Consider the following 13,045-nt stretch of genomic DNA (forward strand, 5'->3'; position numbering starts at 1 on the left):
AAGCAATATCGTGCGCGTTCACGCACACAAGTACGTGTACGCGAGCTTTAACCGAAAGCTGGCAAGGCTTCGTCAGTCGTCGGGGTGGTAGTTTCTCCTCCCCGGTCTGGCAAACGACCCGGTGCGCATGACGGGACAAACACACACACACATACCTTTACTGCCAACTGGCTGATACTGGTTTGGCTGGCTGGCTGGCTGGCTGGTGCCGAGATCCTGCCCAAACTGCCATTGATTCGCCTACGCACAAAGCTTCCCGTTGGCTTCCGCTGTCTGTCCTACCGCTTGCCTACCATTCAGGCGCTCACTGCAAGATGATGGGAGGGTGACGGCGGTAGATTTCATTCATTCAACTCTCGGGTCGCTCGGGAAGCTTTCCGATTGTGCGGTTCGGGTCGCTCGACATTCGGGTCCGGATCTGTGGAATTGTTGTTAGTACCAGTGTATCATCGCGTTGGCCGTACACTGGTTGGACGCAATCCTGCACAACAGTTACAGCAGTGCACGCGACCAGTCTGGATGCTATCTGCAAGTTAAGCTCGCTTCCATCGCAAAAGACGCATCGCGCAGCAAGCGGTGAACAGTGCTAGGGCAGAAAATTAAACAGATTGTGCATCGAAGGTGAACAGTTTTTGCTAAAACATCTGACAAACGGAACACATTTCCGAGCAAACTTCCCTGCATCGGTGTAAAACTTTGTTTCAACTCCCTTGCCACTACTTAAGTACGTACCCCTCGGAGAAGTATAGTGCATCTTTGCACGCGCGTCGGCCTATCGGTTCAGCGAATAAGTGTCTGTGGAGTGATAAAGCGTTTGATTGGATTGCTGTAACCGTCTGCTCGCGTGCTGCAATGTGTGATCAAACGATGCCACCAACAAGTGTGACAGAAGTGTGCTTTTAATCGGACTGTCCCTACGCCAGTCTCGATCGTTTCGATCGGCGTGTCGGCACGAGGGCGTCCTTTCCAGTATCATGAGCGACGTTTACAACCGCCAGCGTGAGTGGTTGAATTGTTGTGCGATAAGTGGCGATTACACGTAGTGGCACCACACTTGAAATCACAGCGCCCTCGCCCTTTTGTGTGTCCAAGTGTCCACACCAAAACTGGCCTAGGCCGAGCAACGTCCACGACCAGCGGCACTTAAGTGTCCATCGTCTGTGCTAGCTGCCTGTGAAGTGGCCGCGTTTGTGTGCGTGGTAGGTGTGCTGTCTCGAAGCTTTTGAGCAAGGCTCGCTGGAGTGAGCGTGTTGTCGAGTGTAGCGAAGTGTATGTACCTGTTCTCTGTCTAAGTGTGTGCGTGTACCTGTGTGTGTGTGTTTCTGTGTATGTGTGCGTCCAGACGTATGTGAGCGGGAAAATAAACATGAAACGTCTAAATCGTCCCCGGGCACTGGTCTGTCATCTGCTGCTGGCGATCAACATTCTAACTGTTTGCTGCAGCAGTAGCAGCTTAGGTAGCAGCAGCAGCAGCAGCAGCAGTAGCACTGATGTCACCATCGCTGCAGGTAATTGTCGTGTAAATGGTATTGCCACCCACCAGCTTGTATCGCTTGAATGGTTATATTTAGAGCAGCTGTCGATCGATACTCTATACCCACGGCCAATCTAGCACCGTCTGCATCTTCCCCGAATGGTACGGATTTTCCGCTCGAAAAACCTCACCTCACTCCAACAGGACCGGGTAGTATTTGTATCGCACTGGTATGGTGGTATTGTAGCCAGTTTGTTTGGTAAGCGTATTTCTATCGTCTAACCCAGAACGATACCACTGAACAGCTAATTTGCGAACCAGAAGATAAAACAAATCGACCAGCGCGAATGCACGTCCATTGGACCGTTTGAAATGTGAAACCTTATCCTTGGGAATCAAATGAGCCCTACAAAGGAACGATATCAAGGTGTTTTCTACAGAATATTCTAAATATAGTGTATTACAAAACCTAAATTAATCATTTCCCTGAACTATGTGCTCACGAAATTCTGCAGAGTCTGCCAGAGAGCGCATAATTCTACCCATTACAATTTAATACAGCCTATTTTACCTTGAATTCAATTTGCCTCTGTTTTTAAAAGTTGCGTTCTTATCGTTTGCACGAGGAGTACCGAGCACCTGGAAAACTCCAACTAAGGGCAGCAACAAAATTAACACCACATAAGTAAGTTTGTGTTTCGCTCTTGAGCAATCAAGCCCCACTACAAGCATAGCTCGTCCCTTCTGCCTGTATTGGGGCTGCCGTGTCAGACCGTGCGCCTTGGCAGAATAAGAAGCACTAAATTTAATTTATGCTTCGTTTTACCCACCCCGAAAAACCATCGCCAAGTCATAGGGCGACCAGGTGTTGGGGGTTCACGTGAAAGATCCTCAAAATAAGTAGCTCATAACATCGCATTCCAACAGTTGGATTTCCCAGACAGTGGGGCAAAAAAAAAAAACGTCGAGGAACCAGAAACCGAGCAAGACAAAACGAGCAACACAAACCAGAAAAAGCCAGGCACAACTTTGTGCGTTTAATTTGGAAATTGTCTATCGTTCACTCTTTCGCTCTTTTTTGCCGTGTTTGGTGTTTCTTCGTCTTCTTACTGCTTCGAGGCTCTCCTAAATTTTAAAACAGGAATTTCCACTACGGAAACAAAAAAAAAAAAATAAACAGTAACAGACTAGACGTGCGAAAAGCGCTGCAAACTGCTGCAACGAAGATAACGATATGGTGAGGAGTGGCAAATTGGAGCAAAAAAGTTTACCGCTTCCCCAAAAATGTCTACACCATGGTGGAGTGATGTTTGCCGGTGAAGTTGTCATCCTGTCACCTTTAGCTCAAAGAAGCGGACAAATAGCTGTTCATGATTATGTTTCCCCTCACCTTAATGTGTTTCACTTAACAAAAAAAAAACGTTTGGTTTGTTTCATGGAAAATTAATTTCTATTCATTACGCTTCAGCTGGCGAGCTTTTCAATAAAACGGTTGTATTATCATAAAATACGCACACTGAAAAAAGCGCTGTAATCACACGTTACGCGAGAGGAATACATATGTTGTTGGTAAAGCGCTGTACAGTGGTAGAAACGTGACAAAGCGCAAAAAAGCAACGTTTAAAAATTAAGCATGTTAATTAACATTCATTGCATCATTTCGGAAGCCAGCCTTTCGGTTCATCTGCCACCGAAACAGTTGCCTCTGGTGTTATTTTTTTTTTTTTTTGAGTCGTGATGCAGATGATCAATGAACCGTTCGATTGGAAATGGAAACGTAGCAGATGTAGAATAAATTAATCGCTTTGTTTTTGCACCTTCCGGGTGACATTAATAACCGTGTTTACATACGCAACACGCTCCACACACCGCATAAAGCTTTGAATGTGCATATCACCCGTAGGTGTGCGGCATGATTGCATCGTTTGGGGCAAAAAAAAAACAATCATTAAATACCATTCTTCTTAAATTTTATTTTTCGACCTCTATCCAGCACAAACAAAATGCAATCGATCCGATTCAACGTTAAACTGCGAACCATAGACACACACACTCAGCAACCGTGAAATCCACTGACACACCGTCAAAGCATGGCGTGCAACACTTGCATTGATTCGAGATGTGTTGCTGTAGTTGTAGTGACAACGGGAACAACAACACGATTGCTATAAAACACGCCGAATGAAATATGCTCACCGCACAGAAGTTAACTGCTTCGGGTGGATCGGGTGGCATAAATTATGCACCGAGCCATCATGAGCTTACCGTTCCGCTGGGCCACTCCAGGGAAAAAGAATACCGACGGAAGCTTCGCAGGTTTTATGCAATTAAACCCCTTCCACCCAACACCTAGCGCAGCTATTTTTCTGTACCGAGCTGGAGCTACAAATAAATGAGATTCGTTTCTAGAGATTCCTTTTTTGCGCGCGTGTGTGTGTGTCTGTCGTTTCCCACTGTGCTGCGCTGTGCCGTTGCTTTATTTTTATTTATTTTGTACCCTTAACCCGTGTGCGAAAGGGAACATTTTTCCCCAGTCCACACTGTCTGAGCTGCAGCAGGATGAAAATAAGTTGCTTTCGGTGAAATTTATCACCCATTCACGGGCATTTGTTGCAGCAATGTACGGAGTGGCTGGAGGGGAGGGTTAGATACAGAGTGACCCGAGGGAAACGAGCAAAAAGGATATTTGGAAAGCGAGAGCGAGAGAGAGAGAGGTAGAGAGGGAGAGAGAGGGAGAGAGAGAGAGAGAAAGGCCCAACGCAAAAAAAGGTTAAGTGCTTTTCCACCTACGGTTTTGCGAAACCGAACCCGAGTTGCCGCCGGTCGGTCTTCATAAATAACTAATTAATCTCCGTGCCTATTTTTTATTCACGAGCAGGCATTACGGAGCAAACGAGATTTCCTCGCACCACCACAAGGTCACTTTTGGCGGTGGCTTCCAGCTTGTGCTATTTTTCACGTCCCATTAGGTACGGAGCTGCCGAGCTTTCCAGGCCGACGTGGTAGACATTTTCCTACATGCTCATCTAACTGGTGAGCTGGAGATGTAACTCGCGCCCCCATTACCATCACCGACGCCCGCCCAAACCTGTGGCAAACCGGTGTGAACCGCGGTCTTTCAGTTGGTCCGTTTGTTTCCCCCGCGAGATGATTACCATCCCACCGGGAAGGGAAGGGAACTTATAATTTTCTCACCCAAGCAACACAACTCCGTGCGGTGGCAGTGTTGCCACGCGCAATTGGGCGCTGTGTTTGTTTTAATTTCCTGCACTCAGGCAGGGCCTTTTATTATACACGCGCGCGCGCTTTTTCAAATGCTCGTCGCGCCTGGTAGTTATGCAATAACGAATGAGTAAGTAGTCGTTTTTTTTGCGAAACTGCGCCACTCACCCGAGCCAGCGCAAAGAAATGCTTAATTGAGCTTAATTACACACCCGTTGCTGGATGGACCGGGTTGCTCGGAGCTTGTTGTACTTGCTCAACCCATCCACCCGCAAGCTACACATTTGCACGCAAACGTAATAAAAGCAGGCAGGGGTTTGGGACGGTGAGCGCCGTCCCTTTTTACCCTTTTGGATACACACACACATGGCCCGCCGGCAGCCGGAATGCGTTCTGTTCTGTGTGTTTGATGAAAGCCCGTCGGCTCTCACGCATCATGGGCCGTGTAAAACGTTACGCTAAATTTCCTACCATCCATCCAATATTGGCTACAGCTCGGCGCGTTTCGGTATGGTGCGTTTCGGTACCAGCTCTCCCGAAGGGTAGCTTGACGTGCCAACACGTGCGCTTCAGTAATACACTACGCCTAGGTCCGAAAACTCCGCATGATGGTTGTCGTGTGTCTCGACCCCCCTGACGTCTTTACACCACACCACACTTGGACGCTTGCAAACGTGTTCCATTGGTGTGATTGGAACGGTGAGACAGGATCGAACGATTGGGTGAAGGATGCTCTTCTTCAAGGCGAGCAATACGAAGTAAATTAGATGTGCTTCAAAATCCTTGCTAATGCGATAAGTAGCTTTTTCCCAACGGCCAAAGACAACGACCGGTACCGAGGGCCGATGCCTGATCCTCGGTTGCTTGTGCCTCGTTGAGCTACCTGTTTGCTTTATTTTCCTGCCCCTAAAAGATGTATGTGTCTTGTGCGTGATGAAAGATGCTTTCAGCCAGGGCGGATTGAGAGTGATGCGTGTGTAAGAGGAAAATCAGCTCGATTTCGTCGGTAGGTGGTTTTGTGGAAAGGTTTTCCGTGAACTCTTTGAAAGAGATTTGTGAGCAGCATACGAATCGTGATCTTGTATAGGTACGTAACAAGCCAAATAAAACACTGTATGTGAAGGAAAATTCTTCTATAATCATTATGTAGCTTTTTATTTTTTATTATTTTCACAATTTTATATCATATGTCTTGATGAGACCCATTAATCTAGTACATAAACGTGACGGCTCCTACAAGACTGACCGGGTGTTTTTTTCATTCGGATTCCCCCATACCAAGGACAGGCTATCCGATGGTGGAGCAGGAGATATGAGCAAGAAAACCCAAGTCAAAGACTTTACTCTAAATCTCATTTTACAAACTATTGTATTTTTGAACATTTATGGGCTGAAAACGACATTGTGATCGCACTATTTGGAGCTTATATTTACTGTATTCGTTTTTGCTTTTGCATTCCTGCTTCAATTTTTATTTATCTATTGATAAAATATTATATTTTCTCATGTACAGTATTTATCCGCTATACTCGATGCACACGAATTTGCGATTAGTCGCGATTCCTCTATATGACACTGATATATGACTCTAATATGACAGCTACATGTGTTATTTAAAAAAATGTATTTAGATAGATTTAATGCTTTTTTCACTAGTAATTATACTAACAGTTTTCTTCGACTGAATGCGATAAATTTTGCGCAAACATATCACTATACAAATTCTACTAAATTTCCTATGGTATATTCTACGCTGTTTTCATTTGCTAATTCCTACGCTAATTCCTACGCTAAATTCTGCTACTTCGGTAATTCCTGCACACTTACTACCGACTATGGTTTGTCGACTGAATCGGTTCCTAGACCGGCATAGGTTCAGTAATCAGGTTCAAGACCGGAATTAAGTCATGTACAGTTCTTGAATCAGAAAAGGTGATATATTGGTGTCAGGGGGTAGTATAGGTTTTGTTTTGGTTTTATGTCTCTTAAGGGGTCGTCAAAAGTACCTCATTTTAATTAGTTTTGGAAACCATTGTTTTAGACGTATTCTTTACGGTAAAGAGGATCTTTAAGGAAATTTAGTTGCGTAGCCTGGCAAAATTATCTAGTTTAAATCAAAGTTCTGTTTCGATAATTGTTTTTCCCTTCGAACCGGCAGTATAAACTATTTATCTACAGAAATTCGCAAAACGTGAAAACGTGATATACTTTATTGTGCTCGGTTCCGTATGATAGCGTATATCGGATAATTAATGTATGTGTGTTAATAAAAGCTGTAGTTTAACCGGAGCGGTTTTTTCTCTAAATTTACCTTAGACCATAGAACATTAAATGTCTTTTTATCTCATTTTATAACATTCACTAAAAATAGCTAATAAAAAAGTCCAGCAATTCAAATGAAAGGCTTTTGAATAGCGTATAATAAACAATCTTAAAAAAACTTTTACACTTGTATTCATAACTGAAAGTTCAGTTATTTTTCATTTAACACCATATCTACTAAACAATTTGTGAAAAAGTAGTCAGTTCTCATTTGCCACATGTCACGTACAACAATAATACATTTATAGCACAACAGCAAAATTTTGTAATAAAATATATTAATCGTTAGACAAAAATGTATTTCTTATCTATGTTTGTGTTTTTGAGTTTTTGTAGTGACAGTGTATATGATAAGGAGATTGTTATGGTCATTTTTTCTACAAAAAAGCGTAATGCATAAAATTTTATAAAATAGCATATAAATTTAGAGAAATAAGATTCTAATTGCACATCGCTGATGGTTTTTTATTCCAAATGCTTCGACAATATTGCATAAGCCTTCTATCAACACAAGCCTCACCATATGGCTGACCGTACGTTTTCCGGTCGGAAGTCAGTTGGGGCTACAATTATAAAATCGGTCGATTACATGCCCTTCTTTGGGCACACATTCTGCTCTACCACACACATTGCCCTAAATGTTTTCAGTCGTAAAACACATCGATTTAGAGGACACAGCGGAAGGGTGAACAATCAACAACAAATCATCTGGAAAACGTTCATGTTTCAAATCTCTTCACTGCGCTCAAACCCTTGTCATTGTTTTTAGTGTGGCCTGTTCTGCTCTTTTCCCTTTCTCGCAGGCAAATCGTACGATAGAAGGAACTCATATTTAGCATTGCTTTGTAACAGTAGCATGGCACTGCTGCCGGAACCGAGGTTGTTGCTCACTCCATCAAATTTGATAGTTCCCAATTCGCAGGACGCTGGTGTGTGAGGTAGCCATTCCCTAAGAAGCCACAGAGAGTAACATCACCTCTTACCACACGCAAGGGACGTCCGAACGGGTTGATGCAGGTTGGATCGTTTTCGTTGAAATTATTCAAACCATTCAAGTATCACAATCCGTACCATTTCGCACACCATACGAAGCTGACAGGTGTGCAAACGGTAGTTGACTCGATGTTGCTTTTCCCGGGAACCCCCAGTCCAGGTACACCCGGTGCCACGAGATTGTGCTGCCAAGTGGTGGAACAAAATAAATAAAATGAAATCTCACCGTGCGCTGACGGAATGGCAACCAGCTTAACAGCGCAAACGGGTGCCAACGGGTGACACCGATGGTCTTACGCAAACGCCAGCCAGTGACAGTACCACAGTGTTTGGTGACACTTGATTGCAGGAGTATATCTCGTCACTCGGCTAAGAACGCCCCAGTGCGACGCCCACAGAACCCTTCAAACGCGAATGGCAATGTTCGACCTCGTACACTCTCGTTGCCAGCGCCGGTGACGAGCCGCCGTCATAAATAATTCAACGCAAAGAAGTGGCCATGTCGCATGTGCCATCGCCTTCGCCTTCCCGCGTATCGTGCCGGATTTTGACGGGTGGCATTTTTTCCCCCCATCAACCCGACCGTACTTTTCAACGCAGTTTGTGGTTTACTCCGGGCCCAGATGTAGTGGCAGTGGCTTTTCCCACCCCTTCAATTTCATCAAATCAAACGGTAATAGTGTTTTTCCTGTGCTGCCTTTATGGAAAAGTGATTGCTGTATGATTGCCCTCTTATTGGCTGGTCCTTCGCGGGTGGCGGTTTACCTCCGACAGCAAACCGAGAGTCGAAGCCGTGAAGCGTCCTTTAAAAAATGCAATAATGCAAGAAGACTACGGCACCTACACAGGCCCACTAGTAAAAAAACAACGGTAGAGAAAAGGAACGAAAGCACGAACAGAAAACAAACACAACATTTATTGCTATATTATCGATTGAGCGGGCACCATCATCGCGCACCGCACCGAAACGGCTTCGAATGCCGCCGTCTAACCGACGCCTGAAAGTTAGGCAACCCGCCAGTCTTGTCACGTTCAGCCGGCATGATTCGTGCGGTGCGAGTCAAAAGAAATGACGATAAAATGGACGGCTCAAACGGACGGCCGTCCCTGAGAAAGTTCAATTATGCAAAGACCCCACCCCGTGTCGGGCAACGGCAAATTGTGAGTAAGGGGTCAGCAGTCCCACCCGGTGTTTTCAGGTCGGCGCGCGGCTCAGTTATGGTTTGACCGCGATTTAGGTCACATTCCCTTTTGGGAGGTGTTGGGTGTAGGACGAAACGTTCCCATATACTGCATCCCCATGCCGTTCAAGGGCTGGTTGTCTATTTCCCATAAAAAAAAAACACACACACACAGGGAAACCTTCATAAATCGCAACCGGGTGGCCTTCACGCACGAGTAAATGTCAGGAATGGCTAATCTATAGTTATGGTGTGTACGGACCCAAGCGTTTCACATTATAGCTCCCGCTCCGCCAACCTCCGTTGCTCGCCATCAGTCCTCGATTGCTAATGGTGGGGTTTGATTTGCTTTGCGTCCATTTCACTTCGTTCCCTCCGCCCTCCCCACTACCCATATTGAAGTGGAAAGGCAACCGATGGCAGATGATGAGGAAAGCATGTTTCGCTTGTAGCGCTCCGTCCGCATAAATCAATGTCGAAACGAAAGGCAGACACTAAATTTCCCATAGCAAATTCATTGCCCTCTAAATGATGCGCCCGCACGCACCACCCTTCACCAAGTGACGCGCTGCATGCAGTTCCGACATCGCAAATGGGAAGGAGCGTGCCCGAGGTTGCCTCAACAGGATTTTGGGCTGGCGTGCAGGATTCTTCCGGAACCATCATCAAAATCCATCCTTATGCAATCTGCTCCGGCACTGGGAGGTGAATAACTTTTCATAAAACATGGAAATTATGATATTTTGAGCGTCGTTGACGTTGGTTGGAGGTGAACAAGCACAAGCATCCGCCAACCTTCGGCAAGCCCACACAAAAACACACGCACACATACACACGTTTGTCGTAGCTTTTGGATGAGTTTTGCAAAAGGATAAGCTCATAAATTCATAAAGTTGTGCACTTCAACCGTTATGGATTACCACCATGAGGGAAAAGCTTGTACACCTTCTGTTTTTTTTTGTTTCTCTCCACCGACAACGTCTCTTGAGCATGAGTTCTTTTGGGTTGCGCCACAGCATGGAACGGATTTCACGGATTGCTAAAGGAGTTTGAATTATCCCTCCAACGGCCACCCCGCCCACTACTCCCCACGACACGGTCCCTTTGCCACACGAGAAGATGGATGAGCTGCCGTTTGCTTGCCAGCGTTTACCACCGTCACACCTGGTCCACGCGGAAACCACACGGAGGAGCAGCGCACAAAATGATAAAATATTGCTTCCCGTCCCGAAAAAGCAGCCACTGTCCCGGGTGCGCACAACTTCTGTGAATGGTTTCGGGACGGTCGTAAACATAAACACGCAGCCGTGCGGTGGGAAAGCAAATTAAAAATAAATTAATTTCAATCATCGCAATGCGAATATTGCTTGCCACCGCAGCCACATGCACGTACACGGTGGTGAATGATGAACGTCCGTAATTGTGATGTTTTGCAAAGAGAAGACAGGCAGAGAGAGAGAGAGAGAGAGAGAGAGAGAGAAAGAGTGAGTTAGAGGAAATGTGAGGGAATTTTGAAAGATTGACGACCGGAAATTGTGGTGAATCACCGCAACACTAAAGCGCGTGAAGCGCTTCCCACGGGAGGGCAGCGCGTATCCTTTTTTGCGCCGTTCTTCTATGCGCATTCTCGCTTCCAATGTTCCGGATCTGTGTGTTTTTGCGAAACCGTGCCGAGGATGGTGGTAGCCTGCGTGTCAGCAATTAGGAAACAATTGGAGAAAAAGGATTAGAGTTGTTGTTTTTTTGTGCTGCTGCTGCTACTTATGTTTGCGTTGCTTTTTGCACTAGAGTCTAAATAATGGAAATACTGCTCGGCATGAATCTAATGGTTACGGAGATTCAATTAGCCGGGTACTTCCTGCTGGTCTGAATTGGGAACCTGTGGGAAAATGTGTATCGTACCTTCTCCCAAATGACACAGCAACTGCCAGCAAACACAGCATGATGCATCAATCATTCGTGATGCTTATTATTGTTCCATTTTGTCCGCTTAAAACAAGCCTTGCTTAATTGTGTCGTTCGTTACCCGTACCGTACAGGGATATTATCAGCTAATTTTCATATCAATAAAAATGTGCATAGAAAATGGGTAACAATAATTCACCGAAACGGGCCGTTTCGCCAGCAAGTATTTCTGTTGTGTAAATCAAAAGCGAAATTGATGATAGGAAAATGTTTATTTATTACTACCAATAAATCTTTCGCTCGTGTCATTAAACACACGAACGGGAAGGATCATGTTTTTGATGTTTTGACGAAAAGCACCAGGCGTCTCCATTGAGGAAAATAAAAATTGTTTGCTAGAGCAATGGTCCATTGAGTGAAATAAAAATGTTTTATTATTTACGCTAGCAGCACACATTTATGTACAATGTTGCTTAATAAATATTTTCTCTCTGTGGAAGAAGAAAAATGAAAAAAATCATTCTACAAAGCGTAATTCTACGAAATATTTTATCCAACTCCATCCTCCATCGCTCTTTCCATTCGAGTTCGACCCTCGACCGTCCCTCGACGAGTGGGACAAACACAATTTTGCTTTGGCTTAAGCTATGCTAATCCTAAGCAGATTTTCTCCACCATACGGTCACGAACACACGAACAAGTAAGTTGTGCCTCGTGGCAGCAGACAGCAACAATCGGTCTGACAAACGGATTATCGACACGCCACACAAAAATTCGGTTTCGTGTCGTAATGGCCACCGACGGATGGAGCCATTTCACTGGAAGTGGACCATGGTAGGTTGTGGCGTTGTGGTAGGTATGACAATCGTACCGTTATCGCCGAACGCTAGAAATGAACGAATCGTGTAGAAGTAAAAGCAAACAAAACATAATTGCAATGCATAATCCTCTAATAGGATTCTGCTGGATTTGCCCGGCACTGAGAGAGTGCTTCCGTTCCGTGCCGCGAAAGAAAACCAGATGCAAAAAGAAGTAAAACAAGCGGTTGAAAACTTTTTCGAATTTACCACATTCACTCACACTCCCAGCGGGTCGCCATACTGTGTAAGTGTGGCCTACAGCACGCCTTCTTCCTGGCCAATCAATAAAAACAATCGAACAAACATTTACCAAACACGGTGGGCGAGTGTGAAGTGGGACCAGATTTTCCGGCCATTCCATTTTGGTACTTTTCGTGATGCCGGCGACGGAACGGTGCCGCAAACGTCTTTGATGTGTTGTTTTCCGTTTCGGCTTCCGCAAGTACCGTTCCCCTCCACACCGTAAGGAAAGCGAGCGAGTTTCTTTTACTATGTGTGGGCGAAAGTGTGTTTGTGTGTGTATGTGTGAACAAACGAAAGATCCCACATTTTGCGCAGCCGAAAGCAACAAGACCAGGCACTTAGGCACTGCACTAGAAACTTGTCGACATTTGCTAAAGATTAATTATTTTTTCTTCTCTCCACCAATGTGGTCACGTGTTGGCATTTTTCCTATCCGCCCCCCTCTGAACGACAAGTAACTATTTGGAGACGGGCATCACAAAAAACGGCGGTGGGAGCAAAACAGAAACGTGATAAGATTCCATGATGACGTAGCGCGCTATACGAGAGCGTATTTTTTATCTCTCGTCTTATTGCTACTCGTTGGCGGAAGTATGGACAAAAAGTTTTCACTTCGTACCACTCGCCGAGAGCCGACCATGAGTGGAAATTTCGAGCGAAGGGAAGGAGAAAGCAAAAACTCTCTTCATTGCAACACTCAATTGCAAAATGAATGAAACTACGTTGACGCAAATGGTTTGTTTTTTATTTTTCTCAATTATAATGTGACACTTTGACACATTTCATGCCTCGACAAAAGGACTCGTTAAAAAATTGCATTTTATTGTGCAGTACACTGCCCTACC

General features: G+C 45.1%; 1 protein-coding gene across 1 annotated transcript in view; it reads left to right on the plus strand.

The window, feature by feature from the left end:
- Positions 1-228: 228 nt before the first annotated feature.
- LOC120949214 (uncharacterized) overlaps positions 229-13,045 on the plus strand; it is a 51,600-nt gene continuing 38,783 nt past the window's right edge. The window contains exon 1 of the mRNA XM_040366348.2: positions 229-1,508. Within this exon, the coding sequence (XP_040222282.2) occupies positions 1,367-1,508 (142 nt within the window). The 5' untranslated portion in view covers positions 229-1,366. The remainder of the gene's footprint in view (positions 1,509-13,045) is intronic.

Source organism: Anopheles coluzzii, chromosome 2, assembly GCF_943734685.1.
Source record: "Anopheles coluzzii chromosome 2, AcolN3, whole genome shotgun sequence".
In the NCBI taxonomy this organism is placed as follows: Eukaryota; Metazoa; Arthropoda; class Insecta; order Diptera; family Culicidae; genus Anopheles; species Anopheles coluzzii.